This window comes from Scyliorhinus torazame, chromosome 15, assembly GCF_047496885.1.
Source record: "Scyliorhinus torazame isolate Kashiwa2021f chromosome 15, sScyTor2.1, whole genome shotgun sequence".
Taxonomy (NCBI): domain Eukaryota; kingdom Metazoa; phylum Chordata; class Chondrichthyes; order Carcharhiniformes; family Scyliorhinidae; genus Scyliorhinus; species Scyliorhinus torazame.
Window position 1 is genome coordinate 114,366,738 of NC_092721.1, and position 21,346 is coordinate 114,388,083.

The following is a 21,346-nucleotide window of genomic DNA, read 5'->3' on the forward strand; positions in this document are numbered from 1 at the left end:
CCCCGCCGTCCGTCCCCCCACCTTCGAATCCAACACCCAACATGCGACTCCACCTATATGTCGCCACCAGAAGTCCTTGGAAGTTATTATTGAAGGACCAACAACCCTTGGTTGTGGCAGTCAGCACAGAAGAAACTCATTTTCACTAATATCTCGAGTCCTAGGAAGTGTTCATGTATTATGTAGAAGGATTTTCTCTTCCAGGTTCTGATTAGCCACCACCTTCTCCATCTGAAACTTCACCCTCTTACCCACCAGATTCGCTACCCCACGGGCCCTACTATCAAAGCCCGAGTGGATCACCTGACTCATCCAGTCCTTCACCCTCAGGTGGATCTTTTGCAACAGCACCACATCGGTTTTCAAGCTCTTCAAATGCGAGAAAACTCTCGCTGGTTTCACCAGTCCCCCCCAGCCCTCGCACGTTCCATGTTACCACCCGGACCGGGGGGTCGCTCACCCTGCCAATCATGACAAGACCTGGCGCTGCCCCACAGGCAGGTCTCAGCCCGACCCCTAGTCACCGTCAGCACTCGATCCCTCCCCCTTCCCAGAAGCCCCCTCACCCAGTATTGTCCCCATCCCCCCACCAATTACATCTTTCAGGCACATCAAAACCAATGACTGCAGCCCCTTTCCCCACCTCGTTCCCGTTTACTAGCCAACTTATGTTTGCTAGCGAGGTGGCCCTTGCCAAAGCACCCTCACCGCCACAGAAAAAGCCAACATCAACGCCCCCACATGCAAACCTTCGAAACTCCCAACACAGTAATCCCTCAGATCTAAAAGTAGTAAATCCCAACCAAACACTACAAAGCACCAAACGATCCCTTCCCAAACACAACTTGAGAAGAGTAAGCAACAAAAAAAAAAAAAGAGAAAGGAGAAGATTAAAAATCCCCAATAGAGAAAACACTTACACCAAAGTCCAAACTCATTTCAGTCCCAGTCCTTCAGCTTTCACAAACACCTCCGCCTCCTTTGCCGTCTCAAAATAGAAGTTCTTGGAGTTATCTGTGACCCTCCGCTTTGCTGGGTAGACCACCCCAAACCACATGTTGCTTTAAACAAAGCCGCCTTCGCCCGAACAAAGGCCGCCCACTTTCTCGCCAGTTCGCCTCCCGACCTCACCATTCAGCTTTGCCCATCTCAGCACCTTTTCCTTCACCTGATAGCAGTGGAAGCAGGCTATCACAGTTCTATCATCTAATCATAGAATTTACAGTGCAGAAGGAGGCCACTTGGCCCATCGAGTCTACACCGGCCCCTGAAAGAGCACCCTACCTAAGCTCACACCTCCACACTATCTCTGTAACCCAGCAACCCACCTAACTTTTGGACACTATGGGGCCATTTAACGTGACCAATCCACCAGAGCACCCGGAGGAAACCCATGCAGATACGGGAAGAATGTGCAGACTCCGCACAGACAGTGACCCAAGCCGGGAATCGAACGCTGGTCCCTGGTGCTGTGAAGCAGCAGTGCGAACTGTTAAGTAATGGGTTAAGAGACATTGCAATTAGTTGTCTCATTTATGTTACGTATCCATTAATTGACACCGATATGTAAAGGGGCTTCAGGTGGCCTCTGAGGTGGTGTGTTGTTAAGAGTTTTGTGCAGAGGCTGTGGAAGTGAAATAAATGGTATTTGGTGAAAAGGAACAAGAACTTTAGACTCTTCATTTCACAGCAACTAAAACGTCTAACAATGGTAGCAGAGGATGGTTGCTGTGCAAATGTGAAGGTTTGAAAGATACAACTTTTCCTGATCAAACCAAGGAGTGAGTGAGAAGGGGGAAAAAAAAGATACATGGCTGAACCCAGGATAAAGATGGCTGGACATGACTATCCTCCCTTATTTTCTGAAAGGGAATCGTACGACCAATGGAGAAGTGCAGTAGTTATGTGGACTAAAGTAACTGCTTTGGGAAAGAGAAAACAAGGTATGGCATTGGCTCTTTCTCTACCATATGGCAGTAAAATCCGAAACAAAGCGCTTTCTGAGCTGGAATTGGAAGAGTTAGACTCAGAAGGTCTGGAGACTTTATTACATTATATGGATAAGATTTATAAGAAAGAGGACTTGTTAAGTGCATATGAAGCATGGTCGGATTTTGATAAGTTCCGGAAAATGGAGGATATCTCCATGGAAGACTATATAATGGAATTTGGCAGACCATATAAAAGGCTGCAGAAACACAATCTGGAATTTCCACAGTCTGTGTTGGCCTTTAAATTACTTGACTGTGCTAGAGTGAGCAACATGGATAGGCTCCTGGTTTTGACAGGAGTTCAGTTTACTGATAAGGATATCTTATTCGAACAGATGACAAAAGCTTTACAAAAGTTTCTGGGGAAACATTCGATTCCGATGGCTCTGATGACCTGCAGCCACCTAAATTGGCCAACTCCCGATTCAAAATGGTGAATGGCAAAGGCTGATGGGAAAGTCAGCGAACAAGACAAAAACCAGCAGCTGCAGGTTTGCTGTGTATTTACCTCTGCAAAAACCAGACAACATCGATACCAGCGACCATCAGTAACAGCCATCTGCATACTGATGAGCAATCCCCGGGAACAATAAGTAACATTTTGACACACAAAGCAAAGCCAGACTCCTCGGCGCCAGCAGGAGCCAAAACAAAGGAGGTGAACGAGCACCTCAAGACCGCTCATCGATCAGGGAACCGCTCCAGTATTGGGGAAAATCGAACCAAGCGATTGGGACAAAGTCCAATGACTTGGGATCAGGTACAGGGTCTGCCCCGAAAGGCGGGAAGCCCCTGGGGACTAGAAGAGTTGAGCCCCAAGTTCAAATCGCTCTCTTCACCGCTCTCTTCTTCCTGCCCGGGTCACCCAGCAACAACGAACCAACATTGACCGTGACCAGTGCAGTGACTCCAGTGATCATCGAAATCGTAAGTCTTAAATCAACGCTCGCTACGAGAAGGCGCTCCTAGCTACCAATCCGTACCAACTTCGAATCCCACAGACTCAGAACCCGAACGAAAGGCCATTTGTTCCCCTGACCTGGTGGGCCAGTTCAAAGTTAAGTATAGGCCTGTTAGTTGTAGAAGTAGCTTAGACGTAGAATTTGTGCATGAGTAATGATTACTGTGTACAATAAATGTGCTTTGATTTAAATCTTACTAATCGGTGTATTGGATTATTGATCATTACTCGGACTTGAACCTCGTGGTGGTATCATAAAGATACCTGGCGACTCGAGAGCAAAGGTAATAAAACAGAGCAATTGAACCAAGGAGAAAATTAGCAACAGACCCAAATAGGTCAGCCTGCAATAAGGCAGAATATGGAAGATACACTAGTAACAGGATGGTGAAATCGTATGGCTACGAACAGGGCTCAATACTATAGACCGAGACAAGGAAATTATGAGGACAGAAACCCAGTTAGAACCTACAATCGGAAGATGAACCCCAGAAATGCATGGGGCATGATAAATCGATGTTTTCGATGTGACTCTCAATACCATTATGCTTTCAACTGTCCAACTCGTTATGATAGAGTGTTTGAAGCGACACATGACACGGAAGAGTCAGAAGAGGAAAAAGATAGTGACCAGAAAGAAGGCATTGTCCTATTGATATGCAGTTTTACGCCGGTAATGAGGGAGTTGGTTGCAGAATCCTTCAACTGTGCTGTATTGGACAGTGGCTGCACATTTACTGTGTGGGGAATTGACTGGTTAAAATGTTACCTGGACTCTTTGAATGCTGAAAATCGTAACAAGGTTAAGGAATTTAAAAGTTCCACAAGTTTCAGGTTTGGGGATGATAATACTCTGAAGTCGCTGAAAAGAGTGGTGATCCCTTGCAATATTGCCGGAGTGAATCATTTCATTAGCACAGATGTTGTATCAAGTGAGATACCTTTGCTTCTGAGCAGACCATCGATGAAGAAAGCACACATGAAACTGGATATGGAACAGGATAAGGCAACAGTTTTTGGAAAGACGGTGGACTTACAATTTACACAGTTGGGACACTATTGCATTCCATTACTGACAAATAATTTTTCAAGTAGAGTGGTTAAAGATGTGTTAATGGCAGTTGAAAATGGGACTTTAGCTGATAAAAAGCTTGTGGTATTAAAATTGCATAGACAATTTGCACATCCATCTCCTCGGAGGCTGAAAAATGTATTAAAGGATGCAGGGGTAAGGGATGACGACTATACTAAACTGATAGAACATTGTGGCCATGGACCTTAAGATCTGGGAGAAAGCAAATAATATATTTATTTTGCATTTTGTAGATTTAGCAACCTGATTTAGTCAATCAACGATTGTACGAAGTAAAGAAGAGAGAGTAATTCTGGATCAAAGAGTGGAAAAATGGATAGGTACAGGAATGGGTCCACTGGCAAAATTCCTTACGGACAATGGGGGAGAATTTGCTAATGATGTGTGAAAACATGAATATCAGAGTTACGAATACTGTTGCAGAAAGCCCATTTAGTAATGGTGTCTGTTAAAGAAATCATGCTGTCATCGATGACATGCTTCGGAAAATTTTGGCAGATCGACCAAATTGCAGGCTAAATTCAGCTTTAGCATGGGCAGTACATGCAAAGAATTCATTGCAGATGGTTGGGGGCTATAGTCCTTATCAATTAGTGTTTGGTAGAAATCCTAAAATTCCGTCCATTTTGGATGACCAGCCTCCAGCTTGGGAGGGGACTACAATTAGCTCTGGTTTTGCTGAACATTTAAATGCATTACATAGCAGTATTTTGCATTTTGTAGATTTAGCAGAAGTCTCTGAAAGAATTTGCAGAGCTTTAAGACATAACGTAACGTACGGCCATCAGATGCCGTTTTACAGCAAGGAGACATGGTATACTATAAGAGAGACAATTCTAATGAATGGAAAGGCCCAGGGAAGATCATAGGCATAGTTGGCAAAACAATTATTTTGCAACATGGTAATCAAACTGTTAGGGGCCATTCATCAAGGATAATGGGTACTGATTACAAATTTTCAAATTTAGACAGACCAGACAGACATGACGAAGAACCAGAGTCATCTGGTACACGTGTTACAGAACGATGAGGACCAATTAACTGATATAGACAGGGTTTCTGTGGAGGAACACAACACTTCTGGTGAATTAAAACAGGCCATTTTTCCGAAAGGGCAACTGCCAAAGGTTGGTACAAAAGTGACATACTTGCCTGAAGGGTCTAGTCAATGGAAGGATGCAACTGTTATTAGTAGAGCAGGGAAGGCCATTGGAAAGTATAAACATTGGTTGAATGTACAGCATTCAGGGGAAGGAGTCAAGACAATGGATTGGGAAAATGAAGTTCAAAAATGGAGGGCACAGAAACACAGTGCCAGTTCAGATAGAACATCAGATAGTGAACAGATCCGCAGGAAAAGGTCGAGAACTATTGAAAGGACATCCCACAGCAGAAGGGAAAGATCAAGCAGTAGCAGTACAGAACGAGATGCCAGGCGGGAGAGGGGACGTAGTTTGTCAAGATCTCGGAACATGAGTAAGACTGCGAATACTAATAGGGGTAGAAGCCCACATGCACGTGAGATTTTGGTGGCTTCAAATAAATTAGATGAAAATGTTATTAAAGAAGCTAAACAGAGCTCTATCCCACAGATGGATTTGCACGGAAAAGGTTCTTCCGGATGGAACTTATAAGGCAAAGGCCAGGCTCGTGGCAAGGGGATTTGAAGAAAACTTAGAAGATCAGGATTTAAGGGTAGATTCACCTACAGCAGGAAAGGTTATTTTAAAGATCTTCTTTGCTCTATTAGCCACAAAGCCATGGGAATGCAAATCTATAGATATAAAAGCTGCCTTTTTGCAGGGGCATCAGTTCCAGAGAGACATTTTTCTCCGTCCTCCTAAAGAAGCAGCTAACACAGAAGGGGTACTCTAGAAGTTGAACAAATGTGTATATGGGTTAAATGATGCATCTAGAGTCTGGTATTTTTTGGTAAGGTCAGTTTTGTTAAAGTTAGGCTGTTGCCAGTTGAAAGCAGATCCTGCAATGTTTTACTGGCATGATAAAGGAAATCTTTCTGGCATTTTTATGATGCATGTCGATGATTTTTTGTGGGGTGGGACTAGTGATTTTGAAGCTATTGTAATCTCTGGTTTGAGGAAAGAATTCAGGGTTGGAAGTCAGGCTTCCGGTGCATTTAAATATATTGGACTGGAAATTGGACAGACTAAGTTCGGGGCAACTTTACGTCAGCAATCTTATTTGGAAAGCATCACTCCAATAGCAATTAGTCGTGGCCGAGTTTCACACAAAGACGCAATTGTTTCCAAGATAGAAAAAGAGCAACTGCAAAGTTTAATTAGGTAACTGAACTGGTTAGGTAGACAGACTAGACCGGACGTGAGTTTTGATGTCTTAGAGTTGAGTACAAAAATGAATGATCCCAAAGTGGAAGACATAATAAGAGAAAATAAAGCATTGGCCAAACTAAAAATGCAGGAGTGTGTTTTGAAGTTCACGGTTTTAGGTGACTTTAAGCACTTGAAATTCATAGTTTATAGTGATGCGTCCTACACAAATATATGTGATGGGGTTTCAAGAGCAGAAGGTTTTATAATTTTCCTTTTGGGGAACAATGGTAAAAAATGTTGCCCACTTGTGTGGGAAACAAAGAAAATAAGGAGAGTGGTAAAAAGCACTTTGGCTGCTGAGACATTAAGCCTTGTAGAGGCGGTGGATATGGCTTTTTATACAAGTATGATATTGACAGAAATTTTGGGATTAGGGGATTTGGGTAATATACCTATTGACTGTCACATTGACAATAAATCCCTGTGGGAAAATGTGCACTCTGCAAAAAGTGTCAATGAAAAGAGGTTACGGATAGACATCGCAAGTTTGAAGCAGATGTTGGACAGAGGGGAAATAACAAAAATTAAATGGGTCGACAGGAGCTATCAACTGTCAGACTGTTTTACGAAAAGGGGGGAGCGAGTTCACAGAAACCTTTGGATATTGTTAATGAAGGGCGCTTGTTTCTGTGACTGTTTTGTTTTTTCTCGTCCAAACAAAAAAAAGGGGGGGGGGGAAAACATGTGTGTTTTTGAGTTTCTTGAAATTTTGTTTTCACCTAATTATTTTTTTTCTCCAAGGAAGGGGAGACTGTTAAGTAATGGGTTAAGAGCCATTGCAATTAGTTGTCTCATTTATGTTAAATATCCATTAATTGACACTTTTATGTAAAGGGGCTTCAGGTGGCCTCTGTGAGGTGGTGTTGTTAAGAGTTTTGTGCAGAGGCTGTGGAAGTGAAATAAATGGTGTTTGGTGAAAAGGAACAAGAACTTTAGACTCTTCATATCACAGCAACTAAAACGTCTAACACGAACCACTGTGCTACTGTGCCGCTCTTGGTGGCTCATTCGCCTTTGGCTTTGGCCGGAGCGACTGGGTGAGTCCTGTACAATTGGTAGAGAGAGGGGTCCTCCTCCTCCATCAACTTGGCGAACATCTCTGTAAAATACTCCATCAGCCCTCCAGCCTCTCCCATGATCCTTAAATTCTGCCTACGTGGCCTGTTCTCCAGGTTCGCCACTTTGGCTCTTGTTACACTCCACCACCCGCTGCAGCTCTTCCCCCATTGAGGTGAACTGGTCGTTATGCTGCAACAATGGCTCCTCCACTCCCTTCAACACCTCTCCGTGCTCCTGCACCTCCGTCAATGTCTTTGTCAAAGCCTCCTTCACTGGGGCAAGAGTCTCATCCACCCACTCCATGAGCGAAGTCATCATCTCCTTGCAATACTCGTCAAAGCGCTTCGAAAACAACCGCTCAAACCTCCCCGCCTTCACTTCGGCCAGCTTATCCACCATAATGGACGCGGCCCAACTTGACAAGCCTGCACCCGCCATTTTTCTTTCTGCTGGACTCCCCGCCGAACTCTCTGGCAGACTTTCACTTGCCCCCTTTTTCCACGGACTTGTTTTCTGGATTTGCAACATCCTTTGATTGCTTTAGACTTACCCACAAATAATTATACCAAATCCTCCCCAAAGACTGGGTGCGAAAGGCCAAAAACCAAAAGCTCTAGCAGGTGCCACCCAATGTGCAACCTCCACTTACATGTCGCCACCGGAAGTCCTTGGATGTTATTATTGATGGACCAACAACCCTCGCTTGCGGCAGCAAGCACAGAAGATACTCACTTTCACCATTCACTTGAGTCCTAGGAAGTGTTCATGTGTTATGTAGAAGAATTTGCTCTTCCAAGTTCTAATTTTATGATGAGGCTTCTTTACCTCTGCAACCCCTTTAGCATGGCATAATTATATTCAGCATTTCATTACCGAGGGAATCACAACTGTAGTCACATCCTAGCATTCTGTAGCAGCAAAACATAAACTTTTATTAAAATCCGGTGCCTGGAGTTTCCACCAGGTTATGCTGCATGTCTTCATCAAAAATCACCCAAAATCAGCTAAACAATGGAATTTAAATACAAGTTACTTCTAACATTGATCTAGTTTGTGATCTTTTGCATTAGCTGAAAAAATATCACGAGATGCAGGTCCTATCCAGAACTGGCCATGCCCACAGATTAATTTAACCAACACTGGAAGTTTCCACAATTTGTATCTACTTGCGAGAAGCTTCTAAAAATTAAGGTTTATATCGGACATTTTTAAAGTCTCATTTAAAAAAAAATGTTTTCAATATTTTTAATTCACTAAGAAACGGATTACTGCGCACCAACATAACTAGCACATGAATCTGTAGTTTTCAGGGTCTTTAAAATATAACATGGGGTGGATTAGACAAATTCAAATGCGTACGTTTAGTGATTTCAGCTGGTGTAACAAAACTACTCTAAGTTGCCACTCAAATATTTCAAGAATGTTGTTTTTAAAAATATTTTATCCAATTGCACTCGTTTGTGGCTGATTTTTAAGTTTGGTGATATGCAAACTTACTTGAGTGAAAATGTAAGAGTAAATACATATTCGCAATCTCCATCTACCAGAGATGCAGTGGGAGCATCACATACCATTTATTAGATGCACGAAAGCAACTTGTCAAGCCTCCTTCAACAGCATCTTCCAAACCCTGGCCTCAACCCAGGACAAAGGCAGCAGATGTGTAGGAACACCAGTAGCTGAAAGTTCTGGCATAGCCAGTAATGCCCACATCGCATGAAAGAATAAAAAAATCTTACTGTGGAAATTCTCACCCAAGGTTACTCTTTATTTTAAAGATTTATCTTTTCAGATTTCTGGTCAATGTTAAGCAGCTAAACACTTGGTGAATTTACTGAAGACTGTTCTGCACAACAATGTTATCCTATGCACTGAACTGCTCAGAATAATCTTTGCAACATACTTTATAGCTTGTTTCTATCAACTGTTCCATTTCTTCAATCTTTTTTAGCTCTGTGAAGCTGAATGAAGAAGTAGGTGAAACTAAATCGGTGCCTTCAGATCTAAACTATTCAAAAGTGTAGGCCTAGACAACTGGTGATCTAACAAAACTGCTTTAAGTATTCTACTTGGGCCCCGTTTCAAATATTGTCCAGAAATAATTTTCAATTGCTATAAAACAATGCTTTGTTCCTACAAGTAATTCAGTTTTAGTGCTAAATTCATAGTTGTCAAAGTTGTGATAATTTTTATATAATGTTAAAATCATAATCGTGCTGAACAGAAAATTCAATTAAATGGTACAATTGTATTTTCATACTGCATATTCTCCCGCTCATTCCAGACAAGGCTAATACTTACCACATGGAAAGCTTCTGGTGAATGTTGGAAACTAAGCAGCATATATTTCAATACATCAAGGGCTCCTGCTCTTACAATTGGATAAAATAACCTTGAGAACACCTGGAAGATAAGAAGTTAATGGCGAGTTCAAAGAAAGACAAAATAACTTGGATATAGCACAGGAGGTAACAATGCTTTTTACAGCCAAGGAAGTATCTTTGAAGTGTTGTTACAATGCTATCAGGAAACATTGGAGCAAACATGCACACAAGAAACACTAATATATTTATAATTTGTTTCCAGAAAATATAAAAGTCGTATATTATTCTATTATGGCATTCAATTCATCATTCAACCATGGCAATACACGACAACACTAATGGCACACCAACATAACATCATCCTTGAATTGACAAGTGTGGTGAATGTATTACTGCTACCGTTTACCATATGTATTACATTACATTGTATGATGTTGGTGCCCTTGTGGGCCCTGCCTATGGCCCCGCCCCCTCGGGGGAGGTATATAGATCTGCAGCCTGTAGGCGGCACTCAGTACAGAGCAGTCACAGGCAGGCACAGTTCTAGCTGATTAAAACCACTGTTCACTTCAACTTTCCGTCTCGTGTAAATTGATGGTCGCATCAATTTAATCAGCTACAAAATCACTATGGAAGCAGCCCTCAAACCTGATCGACTGGAACTCGACCCTCAGGCAGCAGAAGCCAAAGGAATTTTTTCGTACTGGCTCCGCCTCCTCCTCGCCCACCGTCACCGAGGAACAGAAACGGAGTCTCCTTCACGCCCGGGTGAGCCACAGAATCCCCGTGCAGATAGAGGAAGCGACCACGTACGCCGACACGGTTGCGGTCCTGAAAAGGCAGTACGTGAGGCCAGTGAACGCAGTATTCGCGCAGCATCTCCTCATCACTCGTCGTCAACGCCCCGGGGAATCGCTGGAGGAATACCTACGTGACCTGAAGGTACTTGCTCGAAACTCCAACTAGAAGGACGTCACGGGCTCGCAGCATATGGAACTCGCCATCCGGGACACCTATGTGGCTGGAGTCCGGTCCAACTACGTCAGACAGAGTTTGTTCGAAAAGGGCGCCTTATCCACCTCAAAGTAGTGTTTCAGAGCCTAAATGCTTTGCCCTCGGACTACGCAGTCCCCTCATGGGCACCCGACCAGTGGGTGCCCTAGGCCTGTGCCTCGCGGCTGCCCGTCCAACCTGGGGGGCTGCCCTGCTATTTCTGCGGCCAGAACCAGCAGCTCAGGCAGCGTTGCCAGGCTCGGAACGCGACCTGTAGCGACTGCGGAATGAAAGGACACTTTGCCAAAGTCTGCCTGGCCAGATCCAAATCGTCTAAATCACAGGCCCGACTTTCAGACTCTCAGGCCCGCAGACCCCGCAGCGGCCTGCCGGTACCGCCCCCTTCGGACACGTCATCAGCCTCGTGCTGTCCGTGGGGGCAGCCAACTTCAACCCTACCCAACACGTACGACTCATGGGGGCCGCCATCTTGGAGGATCGAACTCTCCACCTATAACTACGATATTGTATATCGTCCAGGGAAGCTCAACAAGCCCCCAGATGCCCTGTCCTGCGGCACATGCGCCAGCGGCAAGTTGACCGACTCCGGGCCATCCACGATGACCTCTGTCACCCGGGGGTCACCCAGCCTCTCCACTTCATCAAGGCCCGCAACCTGCCCTACTCCACCGAGGAGGTCAGGGCCATGACCAGGGACTGCCAAAGCTGCACGGAGTGTGAGCCGCACTTCTATTGACCGGATAAGGCCCACCTGGTGAAGGCATCCCGGCCCTTTGAGCGCCTCAGCATCGATTTCAAAGGGCCCCTCCCCTCCACTGACCGCAACGCCTATTTTCTTAACATCATTGACGAGTAGCACGGTAGCATTGTGGATAGCAGAATTGCTTCACAGCTCCAGAACACCGCAGGTTCGGTTTCGGCTTGGGTCACTGTCTGTGTGGAGTCTGCACATCCTCCCCGTGTGTGCATGGGTTTCCTCCGGGTGCTCCGGTTTCCTCCCACAGTCCAAAGATGCGCAGGTTAGGTGGATTGGCCATGATAAATTGCCCTTAGTGTCCAAAATTGATTTAGTTGGGTTGGGTTACTGGGTTATGGGGATAGGGTGGAGGTGTTGACCTTGGGTGGGGTGCGCTTTCCAAGAGCCGGTGCAGACTCGATGGGTCGAATGGCCTCCTTCTGCACTGTAAATTCTAAGAGTACTCCCGTTTCTCCTTTGCAATCCCATGCCCCGACATGACCGCAGCCACCGTCATTAAGGCCCTGCATAGCACCTTTACCCTGTTCGGTTTCCCCACTTACGTCCACAGTGACCGGGGCTCCTCGTTTATGAGCGATGAGCTGCGTCAGTACCTGCTCAGTAAGGGCATCGCCTCGAGCAGGACTACCAGTTACAACCCCCAGGGAAACGGACAGGTGGAGAGGGAGAACGTGACGGTATGGAAGGCCATCCTTCTGGCCCTACAGTCTAGGAGTCTCCCAGTTTCCCGCTGGCAGGAGGTCCTCCCCGACGCACTCCACTCCATTAGGTCACTCCTTTGCACAGCCACGAACGAGACCCCTCATGACCGCCCATTTGTTTTCCCCAGGAAATCCACCTCCGGGGTCTCGCTTCTGTCCTGGCTGACGACATCGAAAGCACGTGAGGAGCCATACGTCCGACCCCCTGGTCGAGAGGGTCCAGCTCCTTCACGCCAACCCCCAGTATGCCTACGTGGCGCACCACGACAGCCGACAAGATACAGTCTCCCTCCGGGACCTGGCGCCCGCCGGTTCCCCTGCGACCATCACCTACCCCTACACCGAACACTGCCCCTACATGGCCTACACCCCCCCTCCCGCCATCGCCGATCTACAGGGATGAAGCTCCAGAAGACACGCTCCCGGAGTCAACACCCGTGCCAATAGCAACGAGCTCAACACCTGTGCCTGCAGCGAAACCAGAGCTCAGGCGATTGCAGCGAACAATCAAGGCGCCGGACAGACTCAACCTGTGAGCCCACGTCACCCCCACTGGACTTCAATTTTTAACAGGGGTGAATGTGGTGAATGTATTACTGCTACCATTCACCATTGTATTACATTACATTACATTGTATTATGTTGGTGCCCTTGTGGGCTCCGCCCCATCGGGGGGAGGTATATAGATCTGCAGCCTGTAGGCGGCACTCAGTACAGAACAGTTGCAGGCAGGCACAGTTCTAGCTGATTAAAATACTGTTCACTTCAACTCTCCGTCTCGTGTGAATTGATGGTCGCATCAACGAGCAACCCATTTACTGTCAAAGATAGATGCATTTTCATGATTTGTACCCAACAGGATCTAGACCCAGACTCACTTAATTTTGAAGTCCATCATTTGGGAGAATGTTGATCCTGGGTCTGTAGAAGGAATAAACCTGCTGTTCCATCTTATAGTTATAAATACATATTCCATACAAAAAAAAATCTCTTCTTTAGCAGTCCCGCAGGATTGAGGATAATTTGCTTTCTCTCGGATTCAGTAAGCTCTGAAATGGCTGATAAGTCTAATGCACGATCTGCAGCCTGCCACATTTAGGGCAGATGGTGAGTGAAGAGTTGGGTAGATGAGTTGTTTGGAGGTTTGTGCTCCGCTTCCAACTTTGCCTCTGCACATTCCCAAAGTCTCTCATGTGCTGCAGAAAGGACCTTCTCCATTCTGGTCATCACAAATGAGAGTCTCGTACGAGTTGGCTTGTATGTTTGACCTCTTCAAGGATGCTTCAAGGGCATCCCTAATGCATTTCTGTTGTTCTCCCAAATTTCCCCTGCAGTGATAGAGTTCTGAATAGAGCAGTTGCTCATAGGTCTGGTGTCAGGTGTACAAGCGACACTTACCACCCAGCAGGACCGGCTTGTGCGATTAGCATCTCATGGCTCGGAAAGATAGCTTGGGGAGAGGACGCTGCTGTTGGACCTGCTTTCTTGCCACCCTGATTGGAGGATCTTGTGAAGGCACTGTTGCTGGTGATACTTTGCTTTGAGGTGTCTGCTGTATACCTACCTAAGTAATCAAAGAACATGGGAGCAGGAATCGTTGCTGCCCCGTAAACCACAACTTTTTTCAGTTGGCTGAACGTTGTGCTGGCACATTGGAGATGATTATGAATTTTGTCACCTACATCCGTCTTCGAGAGGAGACTCCCAAGTTAATATAAGAACTAGGAACAGGAGTATGCCAAATGGCCCCTCGAGCCTGCTCAGCCATTCAATAAGATCATGGCTCATCTTTTTGTGAACTCAACTCCACTTACCCGCCCGCTCACCATAACCCTTAATATTCCTTTACTGTTCAAAAATCTACCTATCTTTGCCTTAAAAACATCCAACGAGGTAGCCTCAACTGCTTCACTGGGCAGGAATTCCACAGATTTACAACCCTTTGGGTGAAGAAGTTCCTCCTCAACTCGGTCCTAAATCTGCTCCCCCTTATTTTGAGACTGTGCCCCCTAGTTCAAGTTTCACCCGCCAGTGGAAACAACCTCCCTGTTTCTATCTTAACTATTCCCTTCATAATTTTATATGTTTCTATCAGAAACATTTTTCTCCTCATTTTTCTAAATTCCAATGGCTCTAGTCCCAGTCTACTCCGTCTCTCCGCATATGCCAATCCTCTCAACTCCAGAATCAAACTGGTGAATCTCCTCCACACTCCCTCCACTGCCAGTATATACTCCAGGAGTGGCCTCACCAGCACCCTATTCAGCTGCAACATAACATCCCTGTTTTTAAACCCCATCCCTTTAACAATGAAGGACAAAGTTCCATTTGCCTTCTTAATTACCTACTGCACCTGCAAACCAACATTTTGCAATTCATGCACAAGGACACCCAGGTCCCTCTGCCAGGCAGCATGCTGCAATTTTTTACCATTTAAATAATAGTCCATTTTACGGTTATTCCTACCAACATTGTACTCCATCTGCCAGACCTTTGCCCACTTCACTTAAACTACCTATATCCCTCTGCAAACTTTTAGTGTCCTCTGAACTCTTTACTCCACCACTCATCTTGGTGTCATCTGCAAACTTTTGACACATTACTGCAAGGAACAACACCAACCACTGTACATGGCCTTTTTCAACCTCCCTAAAACCTTCAATGATGCTAAATTTGCTGATGGCGGAAAGATAAGTAGGTTGTGAAGAGGACACAAGGAGACTACAAAGGGTTATGGATAGGTTAAATGAGTGGGATAAGATCTAGAAAATGGAACATAATTTGAGAAAGTGTGAAATTGTCCAATTTGTAAGGAGAATTTTTTTTTTTTTTTAATTTCAAAATGGTCAGAGCTTGCAGAGCTCTGAGGTGCAACAGATCTCAAAAGGGTGTCACAGTGCATGAATCACAAAAGGTTAGAGTGCAGGTTCAGCAAGTAATTAGAAAAGTTAATAGAATTCTATCACTTAATACTAGGAGAATTGAATCCAAAAGTAGGGAGGTTAAGCTTCACTTGTACAGAGCATTTGGTGAGATGACACAGTGTACAGTATTAGTCTCCTTATTTAAAGGAAGATGTAAATGTGCTGGAAGCAGATTAGAATAGGTTTACTAGATTAATACCTGGAGTGGGAGGGTTGTCTTAGAAGGAAAGGTCAGACTGGTTAGGTTTGTATCCACTGGAGTTTAAAAGATAACAGGCGATTTGATTGACAATTACAAGAACCCAAGGGGTCTTGACTAGGTGGATGTGGAAAGGATGTCGGAGAATCTAGAAGTAGGGATTACTGTTTAAGAATAAGAGGTCGCCCATTTAAGACAGAAATGGGGAGAAATATTTTCTTAGAAGATCATGGGCAAAATTCTCCGGTATCGGCGCGATGTCCGCCGACCGGCGCCAAAAACGGCGCAAATCAGTCGGGCATCATGCCGCCCCAAAGGTGCGGAATCCACCGCATCTTGGGGGGCCAGGCCCTAAACTTGAGGGGCTAGGCCCACGCTGGACTGATTTCCGCCCCGCCAGCTGGCGGAAGTGCCCCGCCAGCTGGCACGGAAATGACATTGCCGGGCGGCGCATGCGTGGGAGCGTTAGCGGCCGCTCACGGCATCCCCGCGCATGCGCTGTGGAGGGAGTCTCTTCCGCCTCCGCCATGGAAAAGAGTGCCCCCACGGCACAGGCCCACCCGCGGATCGGTGGGCCCGGATCGCGGGCCAGGCCACCATGGGGGCACCCCCCGGGGCCAGATCGCCCCGCGCCCCCCCAAGACCCCGGAGCCTGCCCGCGCCGCCTTGTCCCGCCAGTAAGCTAGGTGGTTTAATCCACACCAGCGAGACAGGCATTCTAGCAGCGGAACTTCGGCCCATCCAGGCCGGAGGATCGCAGGGGGGGGGGGGGGGGGGGGGCGCCAACCGGCGCGGCGCGATTCCCGCCCCCGCCGAATCTCCAGTGCTGGAGAATTCGGCAACAGGCGGGGGCGGGATTCACGCCAGCCCCCAACGATTCCCCGACCCGGCGGGAGGATCAGAGAATCTCGCCCCGAGTCTTTGGAACACTTCCTCAAAAGGCAGTGGAAGCAGAGTCTTTGAATATCTTTAAGGTAGAGATAGATAGATTCTTAATAAGCAAGGGGGCAAAAGGCTATTGGGGGTAGGCGGCAATGTAGAGTTGAGGTTACAATTAGATCATCCATGATATCACTGAATGGCGGAACAGGCATGAGGGGGACAAGTGGTCCACTCCTGCTCCTAATTCGTATGTTCAACTTTGTCAACTGCAAAGTCTTTAAGAGTATACCTCTCAAATTTAGCTGCCCTAAAATTTGCCACTATTCTCCACCTACTCCACATTAACAAGCATGTCATGATCCTCACCAACTAAACAACCACAACCCGTATTTCAGTGAAAATCTAGGCCAAACAAGCCTGTGCCATCGTCTCTATTTTCTTCATTGCAATACTACACCTCGCCTGCAGAAAACCAACTACAGGCATGGAGATAATCTACAGAACAGATGGAAAAACGTTCAATCTTCGCTGCCTTCAATCCAAAATCAAAACCACTACTTGAGTCCTAGAGCTTCAGTGTGCGCTCACTCAGAAACTGAGCTCCAGGTCATTGTCAACTCATTTCCAAAGCATATTTGAAAATATGCTGCAACCAAAGATAGATCCTTGGATGAATATTTTGGGATGAATATTTTGTAAATCAACTGAGGAAACAAATTCAAATATTCTCACTGGAAATAAAGCAGGTGGACTGAAACATTTCCATGGCTGTTCAGTTGTGTGCTGTTTTGTTCTCCTTGACACAATGTCTAAACAACTCCATATCAGAAATGACTTAGGGCACATCCTGAGCAAAGCCGTTTAAGCCTGCTTCAATATGCTTTTACTGAAATCTTAGAAAAAAAGATGAACTACATCACTGTAATTCCCTCCCCACATGAATTCATACATGAGCCATCCGAAAGACCTCTTGAAGCAAAATTGGCAATTAGATTCTGAATCCTGAGCTGGGAGCGTACTTAATTGGAGTACAGGCAGGCTACTCAAAACAATTTCACACACAAACCTGACATCCTGCATTACCAGAAGAGTTTTATCCCATTAGTCTGCACAAAATTTAGGTCAAGATCCTGGGAATATTGAAGTTGTAATAACTACCTTAGTCTACAATGCTGCATGACATTTCTTCGTATTATGGTATTTTGATCTCAAATAATTTCAGAATGACTAATGAGGTTAAACTGACCTGTTTCAGATGGTTGTGTTATTGTGGGTTTTTTGTGTTTGTTGGATTTTCTTTATGGTCAAATTTTAAATGCCTTAATAAAATATATTTTTTTATTTTTTTTAAAAAGAAACTGACCTGTTCAATTTTTGAAAGTGTGACTTCAATCAAAATGCTGAACTTTTTCACTGCAGCCAATCCTTTCAGCAAGCCAATAATCCATTTGTCTATGTTTCTGGCTAATGGCCATGAAAGCCAATCAACCATACTGCAATTTTAAAAAATGAGGAATTAGGTTAAATCAGGTTAAAATGCCAAACATATCTGAATGAAAGGATAGACTCTCTTAAAAATAAAATCCACCTTTATAATGTAAAGTAGTGTTCTAAAATTTTATTTTTAAACCCATCCTTTTCACTTATATCTAGGAAATAGTAAACATTAGAAGCAAAACAAGTGAAATAAACTAATTTATAAATAATTTACTGTACGCTTCCAAAGTTTCTATCATTGTAAAAAAAAAAATTAAATTAAATATCTATAGTAAGTGTCAGGACAGAGCAATTGTCCAGAGTAACCCAAGGATTGACAGAAATCAACATTGAATGGTCTAAAGAAAAAAATGTTGTGACCATTCTGGATAATACAGAATAACTGTCACAATTAATATCAAGATTAATACTACAAATGGGAATAGCTGAAAATGAAGTGTACAGGAATTGAAGATGTTTAGAGCACAGTAAGCTTTGATTTTAAAAACCTCATAATTGTATGAGGAAGGGCAAATGAAAGGGATAAAGACTTCCACTTGAGGTCTTTGTAAAGAATGCAGCTACAATTAATTTAATAGGAAGTATGAAGAGTATTTGGAGATTAGAAAGGACAAGAGAGGAAAACACAGGTAGAGACCACTGCTGTACCAATATAATACTGTTAAAGAGGGAGTTAACAGTTTTGGCAAGAAAAACTGAAAGGGGGTCAAGCCCCATCACCAATAGAGTAGAAACTAATTAAATAGCTTAAATATAGCTTTGGTGAGAGATTTATATATTGGTAACCTCTGAACTATACCTTTTCAGACCTTGCCTGAATCTCTAGAGAGAACAAGGCATAAATGAAAATGTTTAAAGCAGAGTTCTAAATTTGTCTATCGCGGTAAAGCAGGTGCAAAATCCCACGAGAATCCAAAAACGAGAGTTTCACCGGTGAAATCGCGTTTTGATTTTACCTGCCCCTTGCTAGTGACGTAATGAAGAGCATGAACATCATATGAATAAATTATAATGCTTTAAAAGGGCTTTCCCGCCATTTCGTTCTCCCACATTGAGATCCCACATCGGAGAGGTTTACAACAGGTTTTGCAAAATGTGAATCAGGCAAAGGGAACCCACCATGGTGCACAGGTCAGTATAGGAGGGAGCCGCTAGGAGGAGAGAGACACTGTCCTGAGCAGTACCCTGGAACTCTGGCACTGCCCAACTGTCAGGGGAAGTTCCCCGGGGGAGGGGGGGTTCTTTGGGTTTTTTAATAAAAATTGGAGGTTGGGGTGCTCTTTAAAAAAGACGTAGCAAACTCGGATTTCCCAACGTGCTTGTCTTTCTGGCCCCACCAGCGTGATGGAGTGAGTCACCTAGCAGAATGTTTTTGCATCATCTGCTGGGTCATCTGGCGAGAAAGGGCGGCTGTTGGGTGGCACGGTGGAGCAGTGGTTAGCACTGTTGCCTCACAACACTGAGGACCCGGGTTCAATCCCGACTCACTGTCCATGTGGCGTTTGCACATTCTCCCAGTGTCTCCGTGGGTTTCACCCCCACAACCCAATAATGATGTGCAGGGTAGGTGCATTGGCCATGCTATATTGCCCCTTAATTGGAACATTTTGTTTAAAAAAGGCCGGCTGTGCAGACAGCATGCTGGTTTTCTCGCCTCAGCCAGCACTTGGTGCAAAGATGGGAAAATTCTTCGCAAGAACCTTTCGTATTTTCAAAGAATCAACGTAATACAAGTTAAATATTCCTTATCCGAAGTGTGTATCGGATTTGGAATTTTTCAGATTTCAGAATATACACCGCATGTGCGGCACACGTTGGGAACTGCGCATCACTCGGGAACCTCGTGGGATTTCCCACTAGTGACGTTATGTTGGCACTTGAAAAAGATGCAGACTCCAGTTTTCAGAATTTCAGATAAGGGATGCTCAACTTGTAAGAATGGTTGTTACACATGATTTGAGAGATCGTTTTTTGAACATTGGCCTCGTCATATGTAACATAAGTAAGCTGTTGAACTGCAGCATGCATCTCAGCAGACCTAGACCTACCACAAAGGAAGGTGGTTATGGTTGTTGGAGGCCAACAAGTAGGGTCCTAGGCACAACCATTTTCAGTTGTTTCAATGGTCTTCGGTCGATGACAAGGGCAGAAGTGAGGGTGTTTCACTGATGATTGCAGTGTTCAGTACCATTCACAACTCCTCATATATTGAAGTAACTTGTGTCCATATGCAGTTAAGGCCTAGACAATATTCAGGCTTGAATTGATAAGTGGCAAGAAACATTAAGTAATATTCATGCACATAAGTGTCAGGTAACACAGTCATTTCCAACAAGAGATATTGTTACTGTCCATGATTTACAAGGCATAAGTCAAATTCTGATGGAATGCGCATTACCTCCCCTTTTTGAAATCACAAATTCAGTACATGGTGGTGGATTGTGGGAAGGCAGGGACAGTGAAGTTACTTATGGGACTTCTGTATCCTGCCAGTCAAGGTCCAACATTTAATACTGCAGCATAATTATGTTTTCCTCTAGTTTGTATTTAAATTGATCTGAACTATGCAAAGAAATCTTACTTGGTTAAAGCAGTCATCAACTCTTTATCTGTAATGGAATCATCATTGGTCAAGTTTCGAATTACCCCATCCATGAGTTCTAAGGGAACATACTGGACAACAGTGGCCAATGCATTTGATGGCCCCTCAGATCCTTCTGTAAAAATTCAGAACAACAAATAAATAAAGCTATTTCAAATAGTGGTTCTAATAACCACAATTCCAACCAAGAAGCATTTAGGAAAAATTTAATATCTTTTTACTTTATGGATCTGCAATTATCATTCATTACACAGCATATATTTTGTTAAAGTACAATTCAGGAAACTTCTCTTATTTGCTTCTGGACATGACACCATAAAATGTTCAAATCTTTAAACCATATTGCATATCCACATTTAGTCTGGTTCGTTCCTTAGTCGTTTGTGCAGTGGCAGACAAAACTAATCGGCATTCATAAAATTTTCAGGATTTACAGAACTATTGCAGACAAAACTAAAAAAGTGGTTACCAATGAATTATAATTTTTGCCCCAATTTATCATAGTGAAAGGTGGTGGTGGGGGGGATGGGAAGCAAAATAAATGTTCAGTTCTATGTGTAGGTTATGTTGTTGAGCACTTATTTTACTTCCTGTAGTCATCTGTACTAAAAAATATTGTTATGGTCAGATCCCAACAGTGGTTAATACACTGGACCAGAACCACAATCTTTAATTTGAATTTTAAGACTGTACGGAAAGATCAATTCGCTCCAGTAGTGATTGCATAAGAAACAGGGCTTGGTTATTTTTACAAACAAAACTTTATTAAAACAATAGGAAAAACAATATTTAAACTTTTAAACTTCAAACCTAAACAAAAACAGCGTACATGTATCTCTTAACCCAAACACACGATTTCCCATTAAACAGCACATAAAATGAACAAACAGCTGTCAATACCACTCAAGCAGGCAGGCAAAAATGATATTTGCATTTACAGAACATGGTCAGGGTTCTCCGCCGGCCGACGCCAGAGTCATGAAACAAGACT

General features: G+C 44.3%; 1 protein-coding gene across 6 annotated transcripts in view; it reads right to left on the reverse strand.

The window, feature by feature from the left end:
• LOC140391747 (ubiquitin carboxyl-terminal hydrolase 35-like) overlaps positions 1-21,346 on the reverse strand; it is a 189,001-nt gene that overhangs the window by 103,848 nt on the left and 63,807 nt on the right. For all 6 annotated transcript variants that reach the window (XM_072476572.1, XM_072476571.1, XM_072476569.1 and 3 more), the window contains exons 4-6: positions 20,335-20,470; positions 17,620-17,749; positions 9,757-9,858 (exon numbers count right to left, since the gene is read on the reverse strand). In XM_072476572.1, coding sequence (XP_072332673.1) covers positions 9,757-9,858; positions 17,620-17,749; positions 20,335-20,470 — 368 coding nt within the window. The remainder of the gene's footprint in view (positions 1-9,756; positions 9,859-17,619; positions 17,750-20,334; positions 20,471-21,346) is intronic.